The sequence below is a fragment of the Lichenostomus cassidix genome, chromosome 4 (assembly GCF_008360975.1).
Source record: "Lichenostomus cassidix isolate B80296 chromosome 4, HeHo_3.0, whole genome shotgun sequence".
In the NCBI taxonomy this organism is placed as follows: Eukaryota; Metazoa; Chordata; class Aves; order Passeriformes; family Meliphagidae; genus Lichenostomus; species Lichenostomus cassidix.
This window is the reverse complement of record NC_139484.1, coordinates 65,679,754-65,693,183: the sequence shown is the minus strand read 5'-3', so window position 1 is coordinate 65,693,183 and position 13,430 is coordinate 65,679,754. Positions and strand designations below refer to the sequence as shown.

General features: G+C 38.5%; 1 protein-coding gene across 2 annotated transcripts in view; it reads right to left on the bottom strand.

Moving 5' to 3' along the window:
- Nucleotides 1-644: 644 nt before the first annotated feature.
- Nucleotides 645-13,430, bottom strand: part of HTT (huntingtin) — an 80,143-nt gene continuing 67,357 nt past the window's right edge. For both annotated transcript variants that reach the window (XM_085059692.1, XM_085059693.1), the window contains 8 exons: nt 12,667-12,822; nt 10,138-10,328; nt 9,586-9,700; nt 9,150-9,363; nt 8,901-9,006; nt 7,403-7,565; nt 6,605-6,765; nt 645-5,670 (listed from right to left, as the gene is read on the bottom strand). In XM_085059692.1, coding sequence (XP_084915818.1) covers nt 5,457-5,670; nt 6,605-6,765; nt 7,403-7,565; nt 8,901-9,006; nt 9,150-9,363; nt 9,586-9,700; nt 10,138-10,328; nt 12,667-12,822 — 1,320 coding nt within the window. In that variant the 3' untranslated portion in view covers nt 645-5,456. The remainder of the gene's footprint in view (nt 5,671-6,604; nt 6,766-7,402; nt 7,566-8,900; nt 9,007-9,149; nt 9,364-9,585; nt 9,701-10,137; nt 10,329-12,666; nt 12,823-13,430) is intronic.

Sequence of the window (13,430 nt, the reverse complement as noted above, 5' to 3'; positions counted from 1 at the left end):
TGACACAGTGGCTGATCAGTCGCCACCAACGCCGACAAGGAAAAACAAGATGTAAAAGAAGTTATTTTGACTAAGGACAAAACCAGCACGTGCTTTCTACATTAAGCTAAGACTTTAAACCTTATGCCAGAGTTTCCAGAGAACAGCCAAGTGCTGCAAAGTTAATCAAAACAAGATGTCTCCGAGCTGTTGAGTACTGCAAGAGATCCTCCAGTGTTCAGCAGCAGGACCACCCAGAAATTTCTTTTAAGATGCAAACCCAACAGCTGGGAAACCAAGCTTCGGCAAGTTAAACCATTTCTTCTCCTGTGTAACATTATCCCTCCCCAGGACTGCTGTGGATAAATACCCTCTCATTCACAAATACAGATGTACACTTAAATTTTGCCTTTTCTGATCTCATCTAGAATCCCAGAGAAGTTTTGGCAAGCATGACTATTAGATACAATTAAAAGCTCAACTGTGATAGTTCTTGGTTAATTGCAAATAGCACTGTGATTGTGCAGTGTAGCTACATTTGCAGAGTTCAAGTATTCTTACGTATCTTAATAATACTCAGTATTTGATGGTTGCTGAAGAGATATTGGGGAAAAACTAGTAAGAATGCATCAAGACCTTTTTTTAAATAACCAGAGGAAAATCACTTACAGTAATAGTTGCATTTTATTTTCTCTTTTAGTTTCAATGTGCAGTATTTTCAGCATTTCTTTTTTTAAACTTAAACATACATCTAAAATTATATGCTTTCCTTTTCCCTTGAGTACAATTGCTTTTCAGGTTGGGGCTCCAAGCTTTTGCTCATCATTGCCCTCAAACTATATACCCCACCACAGGGTGCATTACCTTATCCTTGTCAAGTTTATCCAACTGGATGGTGTGTATACATGGACTAATGGGAATGATAAGCTCACACAAAATGCACATGACAAAAAGCAGCACATGCTTCACAAATGCTCTGCAGCATTTATACCCAGTTACCTGAATACAGCTAAAAACTTGACATACAGTTGAAGCTCTCCTGGGTATGACTGTGGAATTCTCAAGATTTTTAAATGGATATTTAGGTAGCATGCACAGAGTTCACCCAAAATCTCAGTATTAGGTAAAATTAAAATAATTAAGTTCTCCAAAATTTTGCTACATTGCTTACCCTAGTTTCTACAGCAGCTTGTTTTCACTTTAAAATACTTAAATTACCTAAAAATTAGCAAAGTACTTTGCCCTCTTGTAACTTTCCTCAATTGTATCCTTATAATCAAAATTATTTTAAAAAAGCAAAGCACGTACCATTGTCACTTAGTTGATTTCTACCTTTAGCAGAAAGTTTGGTTGGGATTGTATATTGAAAAAGTCTGATTTATGCAATGAATGTACTCAGTTGGTCTCCCGTCTTCTCCCATCCCTTTAAACCACCAGGTAAGATCCTGAATGACTGAATTTAATTAAACTGCTTATTGCTATTATTTATTGCTCATTATACCCTAAAATTTCTTTTATTTAGGAAGCATAAATTCTCAGCCCTGACAGCTCCACAAAATCTGAAGAAAAACCAGGTCTGCTGCTCTTGGAAAACTGTCTTTGCAGTGTTTCTGACACAACCTCCTTATCTGCTATATAGTTAACAGCCATTGAAAAAGGAAAATGGCAAGACAGAATGCTCTTAAGGCAAATCTACTAAATATCAACAAATTACTTTTAACCCAAAAGGTTTCACTTGTTCCCCCCTTCATTTGACCTAAATCTGTTCAGTCATTACTCAGTGCTTTGGGAATGCTGCTGGTGGTTAAGAAACAAGCAATGTCTCGGTGCTAAGAAGGCATTCCTACCGAAGCAAAAGTAACACACAATCATTTACTAGATGCTTTAGGCAAGAAACAACATCTGAGTATACACTTTAGAGAAGATTTAAATAAATTCACATTCAATTGCAACTAGATAACAATATAAATAGTAAAGAAAGTACTTTGAATCCCGCAAATAAGAACTGGTTTACAATAGGTTATATTTTCCAACTCCTCAATCTTGCACTCAGTGCAAGGGAGGGGGCATGCTGAAATGAAACACAAAGCAAACTTTATTTAATGGGCCCATGGGTAGCTGGTCCAAAAGCTATTTATAACAAGTTGGCTGGCTTACAGTATTCTTAGGGGAGGGCCACGCTATAGATTTGGTAAAATAGGTTCTTTGACAATTGAACTGTAAATGAAATTTAAAACATGAATCTGTCCCAAGTATGCTCCCAGTCATGCCATACCTCTCATCTTGTAAGGCTGCAAAGAAGCCACTTTCACTGCAAAGCACGTTAGAGATGCTGTTTGCTTTGTTCAGCCAGGACACCAAATGTATGTCTTAAGACCAAACACATTTCTACCCTGTTCTCAATGAAAAAATGAACAGCCTGATTTTCAGAATTAGCTTTCTGTTTACAGCAAGTTACAAACACTCTGTGAAATATAATCTTGCATCAAGTCAATCTCAAAGGACAAGCAGTATTTTCATTTCTTTTAAATCCAACATCAGAATCCCTCAGTGGCCATTGTTCTGCTGTTGCTGCCCCTATGGCACACCTCGTGGCTTGTGTCACTAAAAGCAGACAGGAGTGATTTTGAGTACAATTTCACTCCAAAAGAAATGAGGGTGTGGAAAGAATGTCTAGGAAGAAGACAGGAAAGTGTGCTGCAGTGAAATGTCAGAACTGAAGCACCACTGGAGTATGTTCCCACACTAGGAAGACCCTTGAGCTACAATCCCTTCAGGTCACAGAGAACTTCCTAAGAGGAGGTGGTGCCCTTCTTTGGACACTTAGGACACGTTACAGGAGGTATATACACTACAACAAATCTCCAAGAGAGGTTAAAACAGATGAAGTTATTACTACCAGTGAATCTGTGTCAGGTGAGAACTGAGTGCATCAGCTCTAGAGCTTGTCTCTAAACAGGTAATGCAAATATTTGCTCTATGGCTGGCAAGAGGCATTTGAGGAATGGGAGTCTGTCACATCTAATGTTTTTCATCCAGCTGTGCTGACTGCTTAATTCAATATATTTCTTCACTGGCTGGAAAGATTCTACAGATTCTACAAGTCCCAAGCTGGTTTGGAAAGTTTCATAAAGGGTCCAGCTCCTGTGAATCCAAGGTAAAGTAACCAGCTAGTCTGTGTTAATCATGAGGAGCTTAAAATTATGAAGAATTTAACAGTTTCATAACACAACAGATACTATTATATGGTGAGAATTTGACTAACCTGATGCTTAAAAAATATATTAAAATCTATTTTAAATTCTGGAAAATAGCTTACAAAAATATCTTCACTTAAACTATATATCATACAAAAACTGACTGGTGTGTGGGTTTACAGTACAAAACGATTATTGGTGATTACAAAAGGGAAGAGTGATCTATACTACCCCTTAATGCAAACACAGGGTATTATATCTCACTGCCTGAAATTAGACTTTTATCAGAATTAAGATAATTTCCAATATAACCCAAAAACTTTCAAACAGTATCTATTTTATTAAACCTTTTTCTGAAATCCTGTTCAGTTTCTTTTAAAAACCACCACAGTGCTGTGGCCCAAGGAAGAAGAGTAACCCAACTAAGGACAGAAATAATTGCTCTAGATAATAAGACCTGTAGAGAGCTAAATACAGCAACATCTACAGTTGTTTCTACTGCCCATACTATCAATTTCCTCCACCAGTTTCTAAAAGGAAGTGACACCAGCGGACAATTCCTTTGTAATCCATTTATGGGCAGAAGCAACAATTTTTGGTCTAGATTGGAATTAGTTTAAATACATGGGTTTAATAAATACAAATATACACATCTGTATACATTAAATGTTGTCACATGTGTATAATTTCAACATATACATTATATACAGAAATACATACAGTACATGCTCCTCCTGACAACACTATCTCATTTTTCCAAGTGTCACCAAAAGGTGTGATAACAAAATGAAGAAAGGTTAAATGTAGGCTCTGACTGAGAATCAAGGTATCTTTTCTCTATAATGAAAGACTTATAACAAATACAACCAAAGACAAATGCTGTGCTAGATTTCCTCATGTAAAGCTTAGGAATCAATGGCATTCCCTGGGTGGTGAGTAAAAGCTAAATCTGGCCCTGTGTTGTGTCCTGAAAGTCATGGATATTTGTATTGTGTTTGTGTCTAAAGCATTATGGATACAACAGGTAATAAAAGAGGTTGTGTAATCTAACACTTTAGCCAGTCCCAAAGTAGACCACAGCAGCCTTCTGATTCTTTACTGCTACCATAAATTTGTTTACATGAGAATGGTCCAGATGACTCCATGGTCTCAGTTAGGAAAGGTCAAATGGTTGTTGATTACTGGGGAGCTTGCACCATTTTGTCTCTTAAAATGCTGTGCAGCAAATAAGAGCAGTTTCTTAAGTAGCTTAAGTTAGATCCAGAGTAACTAGTCCTCTTTTTTACCATTATGTCTCAAAATTCAAAAGAAGCTACAGTAAGGTGGTTCACAAGAATGCCTCCTTAGTACAGTTTCTCAAGACAAATTAATCAACATATTCCAGTTTTAAAGCACTTTAAGAAAAAGTGAGATGCAAAACAAGATGTAATCTGTACATTAAGATGGATTTCCAAAAGGAACATGAATTCAAGCACAAGGAAAAAAAATGAGGACAATACAGATGTCAAGACATTCAGTAGCATGGCTTTTGTTCATCTCCAATTACAGCACAGCTCATGCACCACACATCTTACAATTTTACATACTGTACATAATATAGAAATATTTAAGTTAAAATTTCTTTCACTGATATACCGTACTCAAATTTGAAATCCTGAGAAGAAAAAAGAAAAACGTGTGGTTACGTATGTGCACTATATCTCTGGTATCACCAACACATACACCACTGGGTATCAGAAAGTCCAGAGAGAAAAATTACATGCTGGAAGTGTAAATCGTAAAAGCCATTTTCTCTTTTCCTTGTTTGGGAGAGACATTAGGAAACAAACTCTATTCTGTACTACACAACAGTATATACAGGTACATAAAACTATGAAGTTGGCTAATGACTGCAGGTTGCAATAACAGTCTGTCAGTGTCTCACTGGCTGCACCACCGTGGCTTCAGCTGCACATTGGCAAGAAAAGGAACACCAGCTACCTTGCCTGTGGTACTTGCTCATATTTTACAGCTAGGACGTGTGGCTCATGTCAGTCCCAACACCACTTGAAAAACACTGACATACTTCTTTCCACTTAGAGGTGCCTGGTGTCAACAACAACTACACTTGACTTCTCAGGTGATTTCCAGTGCTGCAGAGCACTTGTCCATGTGTGCTGGAAGGAAAACTGACAGATCCGTATTTATCACAAATGCAACCCCAGGTATTTTCTTGATCTTGCATTCCCAGTAACTCATATTCCAACACTACTCATGCAGTTCCACTACACATCAGGATGTTCAACATGCTGTGACCTTGTGGACATTTTGCAAACAAGTCAGTAGGCGATGGTATGGGGTTCCTGGAGATGCTACCACCTCAAACACCGACTGGAAGGCCCTGCGATCCAATTCTTCATCGATCTGGTGTCGGTAGAAGTCTATGGCCACCAAACAGAAAATGTTAACATCCACTTGCTCTGATTTGCCCATTCTGCTGATAATATGTGGAAGACTGAAATATAAGTTAAGGTCATAAAATGACAGATGTTGCTCCTGTTTTGGTTTAGCAGTTTTAAACGGTTTATTCTAGAGTTCACCAACAATGTTCCAGTGCCAAATACTGTCATCTGGCAATTAACTGCTACTACATAAATCCTATTTCTTCATTAATGTCACATAATTTCTTATCCTCAGAAATTAATTTCAAGCTAGCAGTGGTTTTCTTTATCCATTGGCGCAAACAATGCAATCAGCAACCACTGAGAGCCAAAGAGCACTGCTGCGCTTGAGAGTCATTAGGATGTTTCAAACACAGCAAATGGCCACTTTTTTAGCTGGTCACAAAATGCAACAGTTATTTTTCTGTTTGTTTGAGGGGTTTGTTTGTTTGTTTTTAAATAAACCCAGCACTAATAGCACCTATAAGTATGTATCTTCTGTCTGTTCCAATTTATTTGGCTGATGCCATTCCATTGCCAAAGCTCAGTATTACCGCAGTGCACAGCCAGGGGGATAACTGCAAAATACAGTTTGTATGTAGAGGATAATTCTCTTGATTTTGAGTTTGTTGGCTTTTGTCATTTTTTCAATATATTTTATCTTGCAGAAGGAATATAGAGCAAAGCTTTTAAAGGTCTCAGCAGTGCTATTTTGGTGAAGCTTTTATAAAGTCCTTCAAAGTAAGGACTTTCCCAATCATCTTGCATAGTCAAAAGGAACAGATCTTAAAGCAGTAGTTTTAGATAACTTTGTTCTCATAATGTGTTTAGAGGTTCTTTTTTTTTCCCCACAAATCTGAGGTACCAACAGCACAAAGCAATATCTATCTATCTATCCCTATCTGCAGTAAAACTGCCTTTTTTGTGCGTTACACTTGTATTCTTATCCTTCATGGCTTTACACTATAATTACCCAGAAATGACACACATTCAGGCTTTTTAGGATACATTGCTGAAATCCATTGACTGGTGGAAGCACTGACAAAAAAACAGGAAAGACTCCACATTGCCATTGCCACAGGTGTTCTTTGTGTGAAATTAGAGAGAGAGAGCATCACCCAGTCACGGACCATCGAGGACTGCCCAGTGCTATGCAGTGTCTGGAATACCTGCAAAATATTGTACACAGGAATAAAGACAGGATAGATGAACATGGGAAAAAGTTCACTTTCTCTTGGAAAGGTTCTCTCCAGCTACAAAGCTCTGAGGGTCACAAACTGGATTCCTGGAGACAAGTCTGAGTCTAAAGAATTAGTGAACTGGGCTCATGACATATGTGCCAAACTGAAGTAATCTTATAGAAATGTAAGACTTGTCTGGTGTCTCTTTTTACAGATCACATGTGCTGTGCACATGCACTCTCCAGGGATACACAAGTCCAGTAGGTGCTGAAGAGCCAAAAACCCAGAAGCCTAACTGGGTCCACAGGGGATTGACTGTTGGGTTCACAAGGTGATGGCTCCATCAGATCTAGTCTGAGCACCAGGATCACAACTACTAATTTTCTTTTTATTTTCCCATTATCAGTGATTGAACTGTGCTGCTGTGAGCTTTGGCTTCCAAGTAACATGGCAATTCTAGCCCTCAATGCTGCCTGGAAGCCAAAGCTCACAGCAGGACAGCTCAATCACAGCAACTGGTTTGTTAGATCTATTTAACAAAAGTGGGACACTGCTCTTCAGCTGAGCTGTCGATTATTTAGAAATCTTCTGAAACATTTAAGAAAAATAAATGTATCAATACTACCTTATAAACTACTGTTGCCATGAATTGTGGGTATGGCTGCTGATTGGATAGAAATTCCCCAATGACTTTGTTCATTACATCTTGTGGGGGAAAGAAATCATCAAGGAACTGTGGAAGAATCCGAGCCACTACTCGAGCTTCAAAAGGAAATCCCTTCCTGATCCTGAAAGCAATAAAAAATAAAATATTTTATGATTGAATTCCAATACATATCTTGTTCTTTTCCAATTTAATTGACAATAGAAGGAACATTTTACTTTCATCTCTGAATAAGGAAGTTCTCAACAATGATGAATCCAAATCTTCATGTAATCTTAATAACAGACTACCCAAAGAGGTTACAGGTGAGTCCTTAGCCCCACACTCTCCCCTCTTCTTTTTTAAATAGTGACATTTTTTGAAGATCTGGAATTTCATCAGAGAGGAGACTTACCAACAGGAATGCTGAAAAAACTAAACAAGACCAAAAAAGGACAGGGATATCACTCCTAGTTATCAGAGAAAAGACCATTTATAAGCAGAACGTTAACTTCCATTCATGACATCTTTGTGGTTTTTATTCAAGATCAGAATGACCAACACACCAAACAAGAAAAGCAAGTTGCACTGCTCTGTAAAGAGAGGAAAAGGTACTCCAGCTTACAGACAATTTTGTTTAAATAACACTGATTGGAAAGTCTAATAAAGGCTGCATCTGTTGATGTGTCAAGATCAAGTTACCATCATGTGATTCTTCCCTGCGAAAGTTATTTTTTGCTTGTAGTATGCACATTTGTTTTGCTAACTCTTCAGAGTGATATATTCAAAAGCACTCAAGCACTGCTCTAGTTCTGTTCTCACCAAGTGCATAAGTGAAACCCTCCTCCAGTTTTATGGAAAAACCACTGAACACTTTAAAAAATGTAAACCATTACCCACAAACTACTAGACAAAATCTAACATGCTATACTCACTTAAGACAGCTTGAGATTGTCAGATCAAAACAGGAGTTTTAAAATGTTTCCATTAATGAGTTCCATGTGAATACAGAAGTTTTACTGTATCCTTCCACTGCAATTACTTAACAGCCTCAGAAAGAGCAACTCTTGGGGGCAGGGGGGGAGAAGGGGAGAAAACGTTTTAAACTCTTAGGGTGGTTTGAAAGATTATTTCCTGTAAACTGGATTTATATCCATGATTATGTAGGAGACATCCTGAAAAGCACTTAAGAGTTTGACCTGAAGGGAGCTGGAAATACATTTATGAAGTATTAAGGTTTGTGCAACACACAGTATCAGTTAGGACATGTCTGGTTTTCATTTACATTCCTGTACATTTGTGCTGCCTTCAGCAATTCCACCAGTTACTGTGTATACCAGGAGTGTAACTTTTAAGCAATAGTTAAGCAGAGAAACATCATTAATTACCTATAAGAACAGTCAGACACAGGAGTGACCACACAGTGACAAACAGAATAATTTCCCTCCCAGAGCCCCATTTACACATTTTGTCCTCTTACCTATCGAAAAGGACAGATACTCGTTCCATAGCTACAATCACAGATTCACTGTCAGGAGCACCAGGATTTGCATCAGTGATACGGCTGGGGCTGATTTTTTCCTTTCCTAAACCAAAATAATTTGTTACAAGTTTGCTGGGGATATTAAAATACACTTCTTTTACTCTCGGTAGCAAAAATAAATTAAGAAAATCATCACTGCTAGTAAGCCAGTCTGTCAGCATATCAGAAATATAAAAAAGTGAATACCTGTGTACATGCAAGTCAGCATTAATCCAAGGGCTGCCATTGCTCTGTGGGGGCTCTGCACATTCACCCTGTCAACACTCAGTTTAACCAGCGACTCACTATCCAGCCTGGAAAGCTGCTCTGAAAGAAGGAGTCGCTCCAATCCTCTCAGGACACAGTGGTAGATAATGGATGGTGTTGATTCATCACTTCCAGACACCATGACTCCACACATCTGAAATAAAGCAAAAAGACAACTGCCTGGTTTTGAGGTGTATATAGGTCAGCTTCTAGCACCACACCACAATAGTATGGAACGACATCAGTTATTGACAAAAACTGATGAAACTAAACCCAAAGCATACCTACACTGCAGTAATCAAGTCAAGTGTTAAAGAAAGCTGTGTGGTGATCCCAAGTTACATGACCACCCCTGACTGGAGGCATCACAACTTACCTGTATAATTCCTGCAGAGAATTCAGGCCCTACATCAAGTGGGTAATTCTCGATCAAATAGAAAGCAGCTGCACACATTACCAAGATGTGCTGTTGGTTATGGATATTCACACAACTGCAAATGAGCAAAAACACTCATGGTCACATCAAAGATGTCTAAGTCACTAACAGAGACACTATAAACAACTCTTAGAAACACAAAGTCTTTTTGCACGTGAAATGTAAGCCCTTTTTAAAATCACAGAAAGTATTGCCAAGATGCCATAAGAGAACACTGATTATCATGAAAACGACAGAAAAATGAGGTTTAAGTAATAGTTTACCAAAGACACAAAAACCTGTACTATCAAACAGTTTTCTCACCCTCAAATATCATTTCACTCCGTAAATTAAACCTAAAATTGGATGATATTTTCAATGAAAATGCCAAAACCTGCTTGATACAACAGCCTGCTTGAAAATATACTGGCAACTGTACACAACAGAAAGCCCTTTTGTTCACACATAAACATGCAACAGTTTGGAGCTGGGGGAAAGGGGGAAGAGTCTTACTGTGCTACTCCTCTCAAATTGGAGAGCAGATACTCGCTGATAATTGGAATGAGTTGCTTTGCTGTCTCATCAAGCAAGTCACACTCAAGGATATAAAGAATTCCATGCAGAGCTCCAATCCGACTTGGCATATGGGTGCTTCTTAGGGTTGATTCCAGCAGTCGACTTACTGGTTCAGCCACAGCTTTATCCTAATACATCCAACAAGAGTAGTCATTAGAAGTCAACACTGGTTTAAAATACTGGCAAGTCCTGTCATTTGGAAATACTTGGAACAAATTGAAGAGCAGAAAATAGGGAATGAACCACAGTCTAGTATAAAACTACTTTGAATCAAATGTCACAAGACTAATACAATCAGATAAGAGATGAGCTGCAGATTAACTAGTAAACTGATGCTACTTTGTTTTATTTGTACAAAGTTATGTCATGATTTCAAGTAAAAAAAACATAAACAAGGGTTAGTTCAGTAAACAGTATGTGCTATTAAGAATACAGGACTTGAATGATTGAAATTATCTGTCTTTCCAGCTAAGCACAAAGGATTGCTTCCATCTGAAACAGACTGGTACCAGACACCTATACTCTGCCATCTAGTATTTATCTACTCAGCTCATAGCACATTGCTCTATTTATTTGTTCTCTATTTTATTGTTCACTGGCACTCAGATTTACACATCTCCCTCCACCAATTCCATGAGCTGGATGAGGGGATCAAGGGCACTCTCAGATGGACAGGAAGGTTGATCTGCTGGAAGACAGGAAGGCTCTACAGAGGGATCTGGACAGGCTGGATCAATGGGCCAAGGCCAGTGGTCTGAGGTTCAACAAGGCCAAGTGCTGAGTCCTACCCTTGCATCAGAACAACTCCTGCAGTGCTACAGGCTGGGGAAGAGTGGCTGGAAAACAGCCTGGCAAAAAAGGCCCTGGGGGTGCTGATTGACAGTGACTGAACATGAGCCAGGTGTGCCCAGATAGCCAAGAAGGCCAAGGGCACCTGGCCTGGATCAGCAGTAGTGTGACCAGCAGGATCAGGGCAGTGACTGTCACCCTGTACTTCATAGAATCATTAAGGTTGGAAAGGACCTCCAAGATCACAGAGTCCAACCTTTGACCAAGCACCACCATCAGCTAAACCACAGCACTACTAAGTGCCACATTCAGTTGTTTCTTGAACACCTCCAAGGATCGTGGCTCCACCACTTCCCTGGGGAGCCTGTTCCAATGCTTAACCACTCTTTCAGTGAAGAAATTCTTCCTAATAGCCAACCTAAACCTCCCCTGGCAAAGCCTGAGGCCATTTCCTCTTGTCCTGTCACTTATCACCTGGGAGAAGAGACTGACCCCCACTTTGCTATCATCTCCTTTCAAGAAGTCATAGAGAGTGATAAAGTCACCTCTGAGCTTCCTTAGGCTCCATCCTTAGGGGGTTGGTTTAGTTAGGTCAGTGGTTAGACTCAATGATCTTAAGGGTCTTTTCCAACCTAAATGATTACACAATTTTATGTTTAGTATTCACAGGTCAAGCTGGTATCAGATACTTCATTCTCTGTTATCAAATACCACAAGTTACTGGAATATGTAAAATATATTCTAAATCTTAGTAAGGAAAAGACTTTCTGAAACTAAGTTAATTAGTAGAAATTACTTGCTTTACCTTGTCCCTTTACTCATAACGTATTTACGATACAGGCCAGTTTGACAGTGTCTGCTCTCTAGCTGCTCTCTTTAAGCAGATTTTCTACATAACTGAGCACAGAACAACAAGCCACTGCTGATGGAATCAACTTCTTGTTTTTTAACTCCTACCAATCTGTTATATTCAGCTGTTTGCCTGTGAGAAAGTGTTATTTAGTTCACTGAGTGAGAAATGACAGCACAGTCAGAATAAGCTTAAGTCTAAAACGGTTTCTGTATGTTTGCCATCACCTTTCCAGCCTTCCCTTGCACAGTTGCTGCTACAATAGCTACTGGAAGCCTCATCCTATAATGCCATTCTGAAATGCAAACTGGAAAATACTTCTGGTCTATGCATTTCAAGATAGAATGATGGAGTGGACGGAAGAGTGAGGGAAAGAAAAGGGATGCCTGACTATCTGGGGCTGTGTATTCATCACATCCACTGTCCCAACCTCCCATGAGATTACAGCCATTCACCAGTAATACAAATCTAGCAAAAGCTGTTCCATAAGTTGTTATTTCTGGCCTGAAATGTAACAAACGAGGAGTCCAGGGTAAAGGCAACACCACATTTGAGTAAGACACACCAAGAAGCACATTAAATTATGCTAAAATATCAAAAAAAAAAAAGGTCAAAATGTCTGTTTGTATACAGGGTAATTGGAGATAATGTCTGCAAACTCTGAAATCCCAGACTACATATCCTATTACTTCTTACAGCCATGCAGGTCAGCTAAAGGATATTTTAAGAGACAAACCAACCTTACCAAGTACACCAGGTTTTGCAGCAGAAGATGAGTTAGCCTAGACACTCATTAATTTGCAATAAACTTTCTGAGAATTTCTTACCATTCCAAGAACAGCAGCAGCTTTACAAGTAGCTGGTACCAAATACTGTACAAGAATCTCATCTTCTGATGGATGCACCTTTCGCAACTCTGTCAGTGTTGTGTACATCATCTCAAACTGATTCCTTTCTGTAAATAAGTCTGATACTGCCAGAAGCTGTACAGAAATAAAAATTGAATATAAAACAATCCCATTAGTAGACAGAAAAATAATTGACTCTCCCTTCTGTTAAAGTTGTGAGCAAAAGATTCCTCAATTGATCTATTAAATGTGTAAACATTTACTCAAGGGTCTGAAGTAATTATTAACTATTGTTGTCCAGAATTAATTCCACCATTCATCTCGGATAATAATGACCTCCAAGAGGTCCTTTTTACCAAAAGGTTTACAAAATCAAAGCCACTACAGTAAGTAACTCTGAGACATGAACAAACATTGCTATTTAAAATGTATTTAACTACCCCAAAACACACAACACATACTTCTCTTGCAAGGACAGTTTCATATTAAGTCTCTTATGATAGTGAATAATGCCTATCAAGACACATTCCACACCTGTATTCTTTAGTTTTGCTTCTACACTTAATAATCAATTTAATTCTCTAATACATTATTGTTCCATCTTCATTTTCTTACAAAGGGATAGGATAAGCAAATCTTGTTTTAGCAAGCAGTCAAGTAAAATATCAATTGTCATAAGTAACAATAAAGTATTTGTAATGGAGCAGCAGAATACACAATCCAGATGCTTATATAGCTTCAGT